Consider the following 14,411-nt stretch of genomic DNA (forward strand, 5'->3'; position numbering starts at 1 on the left):
GATAACGGTTCCCCCGTTTCTTCCCTTTCATTCACCAGCAGGCTTTCAGTGGAAAATGATTTACATTCCACAGAGAGGAAATCACCACCAGGGTGTACAAAGACAACTCAAGTATCCCCTCACTTTGTCCATTCTCAAAAATGGTGCTCACCAGGAGTCAGAGGCAGGTTGACTTTTGGGGCCAAAGATGGTCTCTCCTGTCTCTCTAAACCAGGTGTGAAATGTCCCTTCGACTTGAAGGCAGCTGTAATTAGCAAGAAAAAACTCATCTCTGTATAAAATATATTTTATATATATAAAGTAATCCCAGTAATGTACTTGATAGTATTCCACCAGATTGTAAGTACTTGTTATTCCACTGGTAGTGTCTCTCTCTCTCTCTCTCTCTCTCTCTCTGTGCGTGTGTGTGTGTGTGTGTGTGTGTGTGTGTATCGGTGCCTCTTAGACTGGAAACTCCCCAGAGGTGAGTGTTTTCTGTTCTAAGGGGATCCCCATGGGGCTAAGGACACACAGATATCTGTATACAAGGCATCATCACACACAATGAGTCTGGGTCTTCAAAGAGGGTCAAATCACAATAGGAGCACACAGAGCAATTAGGGGGAGGTGAGAGGATGTTGAAGAGTAGCATCTCCAAAGATTTCAGTCGGTGGCAAGGGTGGAAGGGCCTCCCAAATAGGGAAAGTGAGACTCCAGGAGCAGGTGGAAAGGAGGAGCTTGTGGGAGCCTCAGAGGAGGCAGCATTTAGTTATCTTGTTGATCAGGAGCAGGTTGAGACTCCCTGGAGGTTTGAGGGAGAGTGTATCTATTTCCTTTTTTATTAGGAGTTCAGTCCTAATAAATCTTCCTTCCCAACCTGGCATTGGGAACATTTGACTCTTTCTTCTCTAGAGATCATTAGCCAACCCCCCCCCCCCCCCGCCGCAACCCCCACTGGAACAGGGTTGGTTGGGGGGGGGGGCTTGTTCAACGTCAAGACACTAGGGATTTTTCATCCAATATACATGTTTACCATCAGAAAATGGTTACTTGGGTACTTACATTATAATCTCAACATTTTTGTACCCATGATGGTAAATGCCCAGTTGATTATCAGACTAGTTAGGAGAAACAAACACAGGACTTGGCCACACTTGAAATTTTGTGGCTTTCCTGGTTAAAGTTCAAAGCATTTGCCTGAACGCTGAAGCTGGTCCTAGAATTTACAGATAAGGTGAGTTGTCAGTAGCTTCTGCTGGTTTCTTGGGCTAAGGAGACATCTCAGATGCATGTCTCCTACTAGGGAGCCCTGAGCACCTCCCAGTGAGCAAGGCCAATCTATTGTTAAGTCTGATTCCCTGTCAAAGCCTGCCCCAAAAATGTTTTATAGTGCCTACAAAGTCCATGAGACAGCTTTGGATAGTCTGGGCAATGACACTTGCAGGATCCAGGCTCTTTCCAGGCAGCTGAGCTACGTTTTCCTTTTCTTCCCATCTCTCCCCTATCAGTATATCAAAAGTTGTTAGCTGAAAGCAAGCCCCAAGATCTCCCATTCCATTGAGATGAAATGAGTTTTCTTTAAAAATTTTTTTTAACGTTTATTTATTTTTGAGACAGAGAGAGACAGAGCTTGAATGGGAGAAGGTCAGAAAGAGAGGGGGAGACACAGAATCTGAAACAGGCTCCGGGCTCTGAGCTGTCAGCACAGACCCCGACGTGGGGCTTGAACCCACAGACTGCGAGATCATGACCTGAGCTGAAGTCGGATGCTTAACCAACTGAGCCACCCAGGCGCCCCAAAATGAGTTTTCAAAAGATGGAAACAGTATAGAAATTCTTAGTGTTGACATGCATAATGGAATATTTTCTGTTAGACTTTTTTAAATGACAGGGGCGCCTGGTGGCTCAGTCGGTTAAGCGGCCAACTCTTGATTTTGGCTTCGGTCATGGTCTTACAGTTCGTGAGTTCGAGCCCCACTTTGGGCTCTGTACCGGCCGTGCGGAGCCTGCCTGGGATTCTTTCTTCCCTTCCTTTCATGTCTTTTCCTCACCTAATGATTAGAAACATTCTAGGGGCACCTGGCTGGCTCAAGCTGAAGAGCATGCGACTCTTATCTTGAGGGCATGAGTTTGAGCCTCACGTTGAGTGATTACTAAAAAAAATAAAAATTAAATACAAATTAAAAATTTAATAAACTTAAAAAAAACCACATTCTAGGAATCTTTCATTATTTTTGGTGTCCAGTGATGACGCATGCATGGGCAGGACGACAGCAAGGTTAGTCCATTACCAACCATCCCCCCATCATTTCTTACAATGAATTCCCAGCATCCCAGGCTACCCCACCACCTCCATTGGCTCAGGAACCCTGTTGCTGACCTGCCAGATTCTGCCTAACTCTGCAGCCCTGCACTTTAGAAGGCATTGTTTATTCCCAGATACTCCTTCTTTGGACTACTGACTGGATTTGGGAGGGAGATTAATACCTACCCTGTTACCCTGTGTGCTGAACACTTTGCCATATGTACATGGAGAAGGGCCTCTTGGGGAATGGGGCTTCCTTTTAATTCTGTTGCAAGAGTTTCCTTCCTCTCCCTCCAGAAGGAAATGACAAGCTCCTGTCCCATAGGGATGGAATCTACTCCCTTAAATCCAGGAAAAGGGATCGATCCTGAGGCCAGAGTGTACCTATAGCATCATTTTGTGTGTGTGTGCACTTGTTGGGGTATCACATATTTGGATGGCATCACATGTTTTGGCTGAATCTATTGATAGTCCAGTGCTACGCTGCCAGCTCCCTTCTCATTACCACCTCTTCTACACGTGCTCCATGGGCAAGAGCTGTTACTATGGAAATATATTATTTTTAAAAACAGAAGCAGCCCCAGGCTTGGGAAATATCTCCAGAACAAACCCACGCGAGCAAGGAGGTTAATAGGGTGTTCCTGGGTCCTAGGTGCTAGGAGAAGGGAGGTGGTGGTGGTGGAGGGAGATTAATATTCCATGTTCTATTCTCAGACTCTACTAGGTTCAAGTTCTTTCTGGTCGGTGTCTCCTGGACCTCCGCCAGGCACTTCTATGTAGGAGGGATGCTCTGCACCTATTTACTCACCCAGGGCCTAGCTTAGGCCAAGAAATGGGAACCAAAGAAGCTGCTGCACCTAGGGGTGTTGGGAGAAGAAGCCGACGCCATCCACGGAGGTCATGTCCTTAACCCCACATGCGTCCAAACTATAGAAATCTAAGTGCGTAAGGGAAATCAGAGGAGATACCTCAAGTGAGCGAAGTTGCTCTTGCTGTGAGCTCGGGGCGGGGGGGGGGGGGGGGGGGGGAGGGAGTACCCCTTTTTCAGTATGGGGCGGGGTGGTCAAAGATCCCGCCTATTTTCAACCCCGGAACCTCCTCCCCTCGGCGTAGTCCTCCCGCCCTCCTCTAAGCGCTTGGGCGCCGGGCTCGCCAAGCCCCGCCCAGCGCGGGTGCGGCTCCTTTAAGGGCGGGTGGGGGCGGGGCGCCGGCCGTGTTGTCAATGTCGGCTTTGCGCACGCAGCCCTTCCGGAGCCGGTGCCGGTCCGCGAGCCCCCACGTCTCTGCAGAAGAGTCCCCGCCCGGGTCCAGAAGGGCCCACGCCGTGGGAGGAGTCGGGCGCTGGCAGGCGACTAACCCAGGTCGGACTGCCGGACCAACTGAGGAGGGATCCGGATCACGCAGAGAGGGACCCCGGCGCTGCGAGCCCCCAGGACTCCTCTCATCGATCTGTGGCATCCACTAGTTCCGAACACCCATCCCCGCAGAGCCCCCAAGCCCGCGCGCTCAGCCCCGGGGGAGCCCGCCCCCGCCCCGCGGCCCGCCCGGGCCATGCTCCCCCGGGGCAGCGGCTGAGCCCGTGCCGGGGCCCGGACCGGAGCCCGTGCGGAGCATGGATCCGGGCTGGGGGCAGCAGGACGTGGGCTGGGCGGCCCTGCTGATCCTCTTCGCCGCCTCGCTGCTCACGGTGTTTGGCTGGCTGCTACAGTATGCCCGGGGCTTGTGGCTGGCACGGGCCCGCGGGGGCCGGGGGCCGGGACCCGCCTTAGCTGCCGAGCCCGCGGGCTCCCTTCGGGAGCTGGGCGTGTGGCGCTCGCTGCTGCGGCTGCGGCCGACTCGGGCTGGTGCCCCCGAGGAGCCAGGCGTCCGGGGCCTCCTGGCGTCGCTCTTCGCCTTCAAGTCTTTCCGAGAGAACTGGCAACGGGCTTGGGTGCGAGCGCTGAACGAGCAGGCCTGCAGGGACGGGGTGAGTTGGACAGGAGCACCTAGGTGGTTCCCTCAGCCTTTCCTTCCAGGGCGGGGAGGGAGGGACTGCTCTTGCCTGGAGGGCCAGATGGGGGTGGGGATCAACTGGAGAACCCTACGGCTTCTCTTCCCCTCTGGGATCACAGAAAAGGGTGCAGGTGAGGCTGGAGGTTGTAGAAATCTAGCTATGTCCCAGATCCTCTATTCTGTGGTCAAGGTACTCTCTGGCTGCAAACCCAAGCACAAGTTGCTGTTTTCATAGCAACGCTAATCCCTGGGCCCGAGGGCACTTCCGTGTAGCCTGGGTGCTGGTTGTGTCGGGGAGCAAGGATAGAAGGGAAACAGGTGCACCTGCAGAAGAAATTTGCCTGGTCCTCATGCCACCACACCCAGTTAACATTTCATGCCCCAAATCCCTGGTTTGATCAGGCAGATAGATCCCCAAGGAGCCTGAAATATACACCCCCCCCCCAGGCCCTTAGTAATTTCACTGATACAGTCTAACACACCCTTCTTTTTGCTGACCTGCAGTGTATATATTGAGGAAAAGGTGTTAAGGTGGAGAGCAGATTGACAGTCCATGCCCCTCAAAGTAGATGAGTCTGGAACTGCCTCTTGAGGGTCAGTCACAAACCAGCCCAGCCTACTTCCTCCCATTGCACCATGGGCATCTGGTCTCCCAGGAAGTAGGGCAGGAAGCGTGGTCATAAGACTGAGGTGGGGTGGGAGGTAGAGGCCTCCGTGTCATGGGGCCCTCTCCCATCCCGGCCCAGTATTCTGTCTTCACTCTCACAGCCCATCAGCCCCCTACCCAGAAGGTTCTCCATTTCCAGCTCCCACTAGGGCTTTGCTCCACTAGCTCCCCAGATGCCTGGAAACAAAAGTGGCCACGTAAGAAGTTGCTCAGTCTCCTCTGTCCAGCTAGCCAGCAGAAAACCAGATGGCATCTGTTAGTCTACATCTTGAACTCATGCCTCCACCCACTTCTCCCTGTACCTTGTCCCTTGGTCAGGAGAGACTCCCCAGGACAGCTGACTCAGCTGGACATTGGCCTCCCTTGCAGGGGGTGGGGAGATTGGGGTTCCTAGCATCCATCTCCCCATCTCCCTGGGCCTGGCCTTCAAACAAGCCAGCTACAGGCACAGAGAAGTTGGTGTTCTCTGGTGTGCCAGGCACACGGGCCCTGTGAATCTGTTTCCTCCCATCCCAAGACCCGAGGAACGGCTGCCAGCTCAGTGGGTGCCCCTTCTTCAGTTCTCCTTCCCATCCTGCTTTCTGGATGGGACTGCAGTAGGCTGTTTCCACTGCTGTGTAAGAATCAGGAAGCTCTTTCAAGACCCAAGCTAAGCAGCTTTCTGCTGCCTAATACCACCCTGCCGTCTGCCTTGGGGAATTAGCCAGGCCTCTGGAAGCTTGAGCTCTCTGAGCTTGCTTTTCTTGCCAGTGCCTCTGGTAAAGTTCCCCACACCCATGTGGAGCTAGTCCTCAACCCCAAGAATATAGATAGTGTCATACTCTTGAGCCTCTGCATCCTGTGTATGTAGACGTAGGCTTAGCCTCATTTCTCCAGCTCTTATCTTGAATAAGTGGCCCTATTGCTTTTACCTTTAGCTCAGCCGAGTCACTCTCTCCCTCATTATACGTAGGTGGCAACCAACACCTTTATTATTTTTTTTTCCCGGTGCGCACCTTTCTTTGGGGGTAGGTTGAGGAATGAAGAGAAAGGTGGGAGGAGAAGAGGGAGGCTCCTAGTATTCCAGGAGGAATCTAGGGTCTTCAGCTCAAAGTGATCTGGTCTTTGAGGCGGTCTAGCTCCTCCATCCTTCCTAGCAACTGCAGGCCCCAGAGAGGTGTGGTTCAAGGGGAACACTCCCTGTCCTAAAACCCTGAGCCAAGAAGGGGCCAGAAGCCAGCCTGCAGCTGAGGACTCCGCAGTGCCAGGACCCAGCCAGCAACCCAGCAGGCCAGCCCTGTGGGGGGCAGCTCCGGAGACCTGACCCTGTGTCCACATTACTTACTCCCTCAGAGTTCCATCCAAATCGCCTTTGAGGAGGTGCCCCAACTGCCACCCAGAGCCAGCATTAGTCATGTGACCTGCGTAGACCAATCAGAGCGCACCATGGTAAGGGGCTGCCGGGCACTGCCTTCTATAGGCCCCAAGGGGGGCTGGTCCCAAGAGTTCCCTTTAGTCTGAGGGTTCTTGGCCTGAAGTCTGTGAATGCCTTAGGAATGCAAGGATTGGCTTCAGGAGGTCTGAGAATCCCATTAAAGTTGCACGCGAAATGTAGCACACGTGTGTGTATATCTGCATTTTTCTGGAGAGAGGAGTCTTTGACTTTAATTCTTCTATGGGCTTGTGACCCCAGAAGGGTGAAGTCCCAAGAAAAACCCAGTGGGGAGGGCTCTCTACAGGGCAGCGCAAAGCAAGGTTGGGCACCTTCCTCCATGCCTGACCCTCCTGGCCTCCGTGCTTCGCTTGTCTCAGGTGCTGCATTGCCAGCTCTCTGCTGAGGAGGTGATGTTCCCAGTCTCCGTGACCCAGCAGTCCCCCGCTGCCGTCTCCATGGAGACCTACCACGTCACTCTGACACTGCCACCAACACAGGTGGAAGGGGATGTGGGAAACTGAGGTGGGCAGGGGGCGGTTCAGGGCCTCAGCCTTTCAGTTTGGTTCCCTCTGGGACAGAATTTGGGAAGGGAGGGTCCTAGGGAGTAGGAGCAGTTGGAGGTGTGAGGCAAGTCAAGCCAGTCCCTTTGTCCCTCCTCCGCAGTTGGACGTCAGCCTGGAGGAAATCCCCGATGAGGGGCTGCTTGTGTCCTGGGCCTTCACTGATCGTCCGGATCTCAGCCTGACGGTGCTTCCCAAGCTGCAGGCCAGGGAGGTAAGGGGGCAGGGCTCGGCGGAAGAGGCAGAGCAAGGAGGGGGTGCAAAGCTGGGGGCCCCACCTCCTTATTCTCCTTTTCTCCCTACAGAGAGGCGAGGAGCAAGTAGAGCTCTCCACCATCGAGGAATTGATCGAGGATGCCATCGTCAGCACTCAGCCAGCCATGATGGTCAACCTCAGGGCTTGCTCTGCCCCTGGAGGCCCGGTAAGTAGGCCCTCGAAGCAAATAGTCCGTATGCGTATCGTCCCCAGCGTGCTATGTCAGGGATCCTCGCTCGTTTTACCTCCTTCTGCCCTTAGGTATCCAGTGAGAAGCCACCCACGGTGCCCCAGGCGCAGCCAGCCATCTCCAGACCTATCCGGTTGTTCCTACGGCAGCTTCGAGCATCTCACCTGGGAGGTGAATTGGAAGGTGAGAGCTAGAAGCAGCTGGGGGCCTGCCAGGGCTATGGGTGCAGGTGCCCCCTGCCCTTCTTCCACGGGTGTCGTTTCATCATTCCTCAGTGGCTTCCCATCTTTGAGCATCTTCTCATTTCTCGTTCCTCCCAGGCACTGGGGAGCTATGCTGTGTAGCCGAGCTCGACAACCCTGCACAACAGAAGTGGACCAAGCCCACAAGTGCCGGTCCCGACGTGGAGTGGACTGACGACCTGGCACTGTAAGGAGTGACTCCTCCAACCCCACCCCTGCTCCTATGGGCAGACTGAAGATCAGACCCTTCCCGCATAGCCTTAGCACGAATCAGCTCTGCTTTCACTGAACTTTGGTGTGAGCCCCCATCGTATGCCAGGCCCCGGCCTAGGTCCTGCGGATACAGACGTGACCAAGATACACCCCCACCCCTGAGTCGATTGCAGGCTCCAGGCAGACACAGATGTATGTGAAGACGATGGTATAAGGGCTCCAGTCAAGATTTACACAGAATGCCGTGGGCGTGCTTAGGTGTGGGGAGATTAATTCCCATGGGGAATAAAGATCAGAGTAGGCTTCATGGAGAAGGTGGCATTTAAACCGCACCTTAGAGCAAGAAGAGGGTCTCAACAGAGTGTGAGAGAGAAGTGTTTTTGGCAGAGGAAACCGCTTGAGCAAAGGGAAGGGGGTGGTTTGACATGGAGAGACAGGGAGGGCAAATGGGGCAGGATCAGGGAGGATCTGAATGCCTAGCATACTATTCACTGAGCAGAGTTCTGTCCCGTTCTCTTGGGAAGAGTATTTGTTTTTGTTTTTAATTGTTTTAAGATTTTTAAACATTAATTTTAGTTTTTTAAATTTACATCCAAATCAGTTAGCATCTATACTTTTTTAAAGATTTACTTTTTTTAAAATTTTATTTATTTAACTACTCTCTACACCCAAAGTGGGGTTCGAACTCATGACCCCGAGATCAGGAGTCACATGCTCTTCTGACTGAGCCAGCCAGGCACCCTGGGAAGAGACAGTAATTTGGAGGGCAGGCTCCATTGGAGCCCTTATTCCACGGGCCTGTGGCCTGTGATCAGTTCAAGGGTGGATTCAGTTTACTAATCTTCCCCTTCCCTGCCCCACCTCCTCTTGGCCACAGGGATCTGGGCCCCCAGAGTCGGGAGCTGACCCTCAAAGTGCTGAGGAACAGCAGCTCTGGAGACAGTGAGTATGGGGCAGGAAGGAGCCCCTCTGGATGGGTGCTCAGTGGGGCCCGGTCGTGGGCCCAGCTCACAGTGCTCCCCCTTTCCCCAGCTGAACTCTTGGGCCAGGTCACGCTGCCTGTGGGCTCCCCTTCCAGACCGCTGTCCCGAAGACAGGTATGCCCGCTCACCCTAGGGCCGGGGAAAGCCCTGGGACCAGCGGCCACCATCGCAGTGGAGGTGAGAAGCTGAGCCTGGGGAGAAGACGGGAGGACACTGGGGAAGCGCAGTTTTTGAGGCGCCGCCTCTTTGCTCTTCTACCCCTCGGCAGCTTCAGTATGAGGAGGGCTCCCCCCGGAACCTAGGTACACCTGCTCCCTCCACTCCACGCCCCAGCATCACTCCCACCAAGAAGATCGAGCTGGACCGGACCATCATGCCTGATGGCACCATCGTGACCACAGTCACCACCGTCCAGTCCCGGCCTCGTGTAGAAGGGAAACTAGGTAAAGAGAAGGGAGCCCAGCTTGAGCCAGGGGTCCCTGGCTGCAGACCCATGCAGGACAGGGAAGGGCAAGGGAAGACCTAATTCCAGCTCCTCCTGCTTTCCAGCCACACCTTCCTCATCATCTTTCTCTCTCAAGCCTTCTCTTCCATCCCTCCTTTTCCCCGCTGTTCCTATCCAGCTTTAGCGCCGGGTCGGCCAGGCCCTCCTCTACAAGACTCTTGTACTTCGCTCTCTTGCCGTCCCTTCCCCCCTGGCCCCGGTTGCCTACCTGCGCCTCCTTCTACCCTCGACCTCCTAGCATCCTTGGGATCCTCCAACAAACCCAGTGGCCTCTGTTGTACTTCTCCCACTCCCAGGGGCCCTCCAGGACATTTCTCCCAGCTCCAGAGGTCTCTTGGGGTTCCCCCCCACCCCCAGGGGACCCCTGTGCCATCTCTGTGCACTCTGCATTTTCAAGGTGTCTCCCGATACCCTCAGTGGGTCCCATGCCATTGCCCCACACTCCCCTTGCTTCCCGTGCTGTCTTTTTGCCCCCGTGGCATCTTGTTAATCACCCATGTGATTAATTGTCCCTTCGTCACCCCTGCCCTCTGAGTCAGCCAAAGTGTGCATGTCAATAAAGACGGTAGGGGGTGGGGGCCACTTTAAGGCACCTCCTGGCTCACTGACCCTCCCCCACCCACCAGACTCCCCCTCCTGCTCCCCGTCCAAGGTGGAGGTGACCGAGAAGACTACGACTGTGCTGAGTGAGAGCAGCGGCCCCAGCAGTGCCTCCCACAGCAGCAGCCGTGAGTGGGGGATCGGGAAGTATGAGTGGCGGTTGGCACTGGAGCCCCAGAGTCAGAAACCATTTTGGGTGGGGCACAGGAGTCCGAGTCCAAGAAGGAGCCATGGAGGAGTCATGTTACCAATCCTCTGTACCCCCAGCAGGGGAGAGCCACCTTTCCAACGGCTTGGACCCTGTAGCAGAGACGGCGATTCGCCAGCTGACGGAGCCCAGCGGGCGGGCAGCCAAAAAGACACCCACCAAGCGTAGCACTCTCATCATCTCTGGCGTTTCCAAGGTAACAGGGCTCTGAGGAGAGGAGCTGGGATAGGGAGAAAGCCCTAATGGGTCAGTCCTGCCCATTAAAATGTGTCCCTCCTGCCAGGTGCCCATTGCTCAGGACGAGTTGGCACTGTCTCTGGGCTATGCGGCATCCCTGGAGGCCTCAATGCAGGATGATGCGGGAACCAGTGGAGGTCCCTCCTCACCTCCCCCAGACCCACCGGCCATGTCTCCAGGACCCCTAGATCCCCTCTCCAGCCCCACGAGCGTCCAGGAAGCAGATGAGACAACACGTTCGGACATTTCTGAGAGGCCATCTGTGGATGATGTTGAGTCAGAAACAGGGTCTACTGGCGCCCTGGAGACCCGCAGCCTCAAGGATCACAAAGGTGGGGAAATATTGGCATGTCCTCTCCACTTCTTTTTTTTATTTAAAAAAAAAATTGTTTATTTTTGAGAGGGAGAGAGAGAGAAACAGAGAGAGGGAGCAGGGGACGGGCAGAGAGAGAGAGGGAGACAGAGGATCCAAAACAGGCTCTGCCCTGACAGCAGAGAGCCCAGTGTGGGGCTTGAACCCACAAACCTCGAGATCATGACCTGAGCCAAAGTTGGACGCTTAACCGGCTGAGCCACTCAGCCGCCCCTTCAATTTTTTTTTTTAATGTTTACTTATCCCCCTCCCCTTTTATGCCCAGTATCGTGACGTGGGTCCTACTGGACGCTTACGGGAATGGGATTCCCAACCCAGTTTGCCTTCTCCTTCCTCCCCTAAGGGATCGCTACATTTCCCAGCCTATTTCAACCAAGCCAGCGTAGAGAAGGGGCATTTACTGCCTTGGGTCCTGGCCTGGATCTGACAGGCACAGGTGACTGGGAGGGATGCCAAAGGACTTCCCTTTACCTCTGTTCTTCTTTCTTCCTGGGTCTAAGCACACCCCTTCTTTCCTTTCTTCTTTTTTTTTCTCTCCCCGCCACCCCCGCCGACTTCCATTCTGTACTCGCTTTCCTCTGAGTATAAGGAATCCTACGCCCAGTCAAACCTAGAAGTGTCCTTCTAGCAGTGACACAGCCCGTGGATAGTCGTGGTGTTTTCTAACTTCTAAGGACGAGAGGCTTTGCCCCCAAACATCTTTATCCCTCTGCCAACGAGTCCGTCAACCACACATGTATTTTAACTATGATGTAAGCCTGCATCACTTCTTGGGATAATGAGATTCCTAAGTCCAAAGCCTGCTGTGTAAACACTTGTCTCATTATACTGGTCCCAAATTTACCTCCTTGAAGTTTTCCAGATGCAGCTTCCTGCTCGCATCCCGGAATTTGGCCACCCACCTTATCCTTTCATGATTTTTATGGGCTTTTAGAAATGCCCTCTGCTCCGTCTTTTCTTTCCAGAGTAAAGAGGTCCATTTGTCAGTCTGTCCTTACAGGGAAGCAGCCCTGTGACATTCCTCCTCAGCGGCAACAGTTAGGCTTGCCCACAGAATCCCATGAGCGCCACCATTTTTTCCTCAGGAAAGATAAGAGGCATTGTTTTGTCTCTACTTTCTTTCCTAAGGAAGCCTGGCTTCTAGGCGAAGGAAAGGTTCTGTTCTGTATCTTTGACCCCTCCGTGCTTGGTCCTTTCTCTGCTCCCCACCTCACCCCACGCCTGTCGTAAACCCTCTGCCTGCCTCAGCCTCCCCTCTTCCCCCACAGTGAGCTTCCTGCGCAGTGGCACGAAGCTTATCTTCCGCCGGAGGCCTCGACAGAAGGAAGCTGGTCTGAGCCAATCACACGACGACCTCTCCAACACGACGGCCACCCCCAGTGTCCGAAAGAAGGCTGGCAGCTTTTCTCGCCGCCTTATCAAGCGCTTTTCCTTCAAATCCAAACCCAAGGCCAATGGCAACCCCAGCCCCCAGCTCTGAGGGCCCTCCTCACCTTTTGAGCGAGGAGAGGGCAGGAGTCCTCTCAGCCCACCCTCCACATCCTCTTCCATTCCCCTTCCTGGATTCCCAACAGCCTGGGCCAGGGAAGCCCTCTGGGTTCCAGGAAGCCCTGTCCACCCTGGGCTGTGGGGCCAGTTGGAAGGGTGCTTACAACGGGAAGCATGAGAGAGGCGGGCACCTGTTGCTGAGAACACAGAAAAGGGAGTGGGTGGCTGGGAGCAAGAGGAGGGCTCTGCCCCTGCACTTGTGGGCATTCCTCGGAACCGGTTGTGCTGTCGACATTGGCCCCTCAGAGGAGTCCCAGGGTGCTCAGCTCCTCAGCTGGTCCTTCCTCCCCTATTTATTCTCTTTTCTATTTATATGTGTGGTCCAGGACCCTCAGTGCACAGACAAGAGAGGGCATCTCTCCCAGGTGACCCTTCTTTCCTGTCCCAGGAAGGTAGGCAATTCCCTTTGGGACAGGACTCCCATGTCTCCCTCAGGTCCCCACTCTGACCAGCACCAGTGTCTGCCTCTGAGGACATTGGCAGCTCACAGAAAGCCGGGCCGGTGCCCGGGCTGGGGGGCAGGTACTCCCCACCTCCCTGCCCCCCCTCCTGCTCCTCGTCCCTCCCTCCCTTTATTACCGTTTTTGTACTTGATGCCTTCTCTGCGAGCAGTGGCTCTGTTGGAAGGAGGGAGCCCAGAGCTGGGTGGGAGCCTTCCCCAGAGCGATGGCTCCAGGGGCTTTACTAAAGACTGATGATGATGATGGAGTGAGAGCAGGGCTGCACCCTCCGCGTGTTGGGAGATGATGATGTCCATTGCTGTGTGATGGCTTGGAATTTAATTTATTAAATTAAAGTCAAATTGGAGTTTATAAACTGGACCACTGGTTATCCTTTGCAAGGTGAGTGGGCAGCGAGGCTGTGGGATGGGTGGGGTGAGAGGGTCGGAGACAGGGGCCCAGACAGTGAGGTGGAGTAGGCGACCCACGTGTTGGGGCTGCTAAGAAGTTCCCGTGGGGAGGAAGGGACCTAGAGAGGATGAGGGAAGGATGAGGGACCTAGAGAGGGTGAGGATGTGGAGGGTGGGCTGAGAGGACCTAGAGAGGATGAGGGAACGGGCCTTTGAGGGACGATATTGTAGCAAAAGAAGTCCATCAGAGAAGAAAAAATCAATTAGGACAGGCATCTTCACTCCCCTTTCTTGAATAGGCTGTTGCTTCCCTGATAGAACAGAAACCTAGGCAGGGACTCTGGCTCTAGACTGCCTAGATTTGAATCTCAGCTGCTGTAATTACCTGCGTGACCCTGGGCAAGTTACGTTACCTCAGAATGCCTCAGTTTTTTCATCTGTGTAATGGGAACCGTGATAGTAGCTATGGCTTGGTTGTGGCCGAGAAGCAAATGCGTCGAGCGCTCACAGTTCTGCTGGCATATGGTCGGTGCTGAATAAGTGTAACTGTTGCCTCAGAAGAGACAGATTGGGAGGGGGAAGTCTTATAAGGGTTTCATCACAATGAAAAGTCTTTCATTCCTAAGTTTGGGCAAGGTTCAGGGAGCTAGGGATACTAGCAAAATCTACACCCCTGGTCCCTGTTCTCTGGGACCTTCCACAGGACTTGAACTGGGTAAGCTGCTACAGGGTGTCAGACAGAGCCCTGGACCAGGGACAGAAAGCCTGAGTGTGCCACAGACACACCAAGTGACCTTGGGACAGACCACTTCTCCTTTCTGGAACTCCACTTCCTCATCTCTAAAATGAGGAGTGGCCTAGATAACCATTCAGGTCACCTCCAGCCTCACCATTCTGACCTACATCACTGGGGGGTTAGGGCACATGCCTTTGGGTAGGCAGCACGGGACTGGCAATATTCCCCACGTTCCTGTCCATACTAGTCACAGAATATGGGATATTTAGAAAGAGTGGTAGAATATGGATATTTAGCTAATTTGTATACAGTGATACGCTCAACTCTAGGTCAGGAGAACTCAAAGAGATTTATCTATTTCGCCTGATCTAAAAAGTGCAACTCTTAGTGGTCCACACAGGAGCAGCTTGCTTACCAGGATGCCAAGGTAGCCAGACACACTGATCTCGAATTTTTACAAGAAATTTTTGTCACTGGGGCGGTGGGGGGGGGGGGGGTGGCGAGCGTTCAGATTCCCACTGCACCTGCGGATTGAGTGGATGCTAACTGGAAG

The 14,411-nt window shown here is 54.1% G+C and overlaps 1 protein-coding gene across 2 annotated transcripts; it reads left to right on the forward strand.

Annotated features, from left to right (window-relative positions):
* Positions 1 to 3,481: 3,481 nt before the first annotated feature.
* Positions 3,482 to 13,084, forward strand: C2CD2L (C2CD2 like). Of its 2 annotated transcripts, none has more exons than XM_045483119.1 (14): positions 3,482 to 4,250; positions 6,276 to 6,371; positions 6,735 to 6,854; positions 7,021 to 7,131; positions 7,223 to 7,339; positions 7,435 to 7,546; positions 7,684 to 7,792; positions 8,696 to 8,760; positions 8,851 to 8,978; positions 9,070 to 9,244; positions 9,933 to 10,034; positions 10,174 to 10,310; positions 10,398 to 10,683; positions 11,993 to 13,084. In XM_045483119.1, the coding sequence occupies exons 1-14, from the start codon at positions 3,897 to 3,899 to the stop codon at positions 12,202 to 12,204; spliced, it is 2,124 nt and encodes a 707-aa protein (XP_045339075.1). In that variant the 5' UTR covers positions 3,482 to 3,896; the 3' UTR covers positions 12,205 to 13,084. The 2 variants fall into 2 exon arrangements, with proteins under 2 accessions (XP_045339075.1, XP_045339076.1); XM_045483120.1 differs by having other exon boundaries at positions 10,177 to 10,310.
* Positions 13,085 to 14,411: the final 1,327 nt, after the last annotated feature.

The sequence above is a fragment of the Leopardus geoffroyi genome, chromosome D1, assembly GCF_018350155.1.
Source record: "Leopardus geoffroyi isolate Oge1 chromosome D1, O.geoffroyi_Oge1_pat1.0, whole genome shotgun sequence".
Taxonomy (NCBI): Eukaryota; Metazoa; Chordata; class Mammalia; order Carnivora; family Felidae; genus Leopardus; species Leopardus geoffroyi.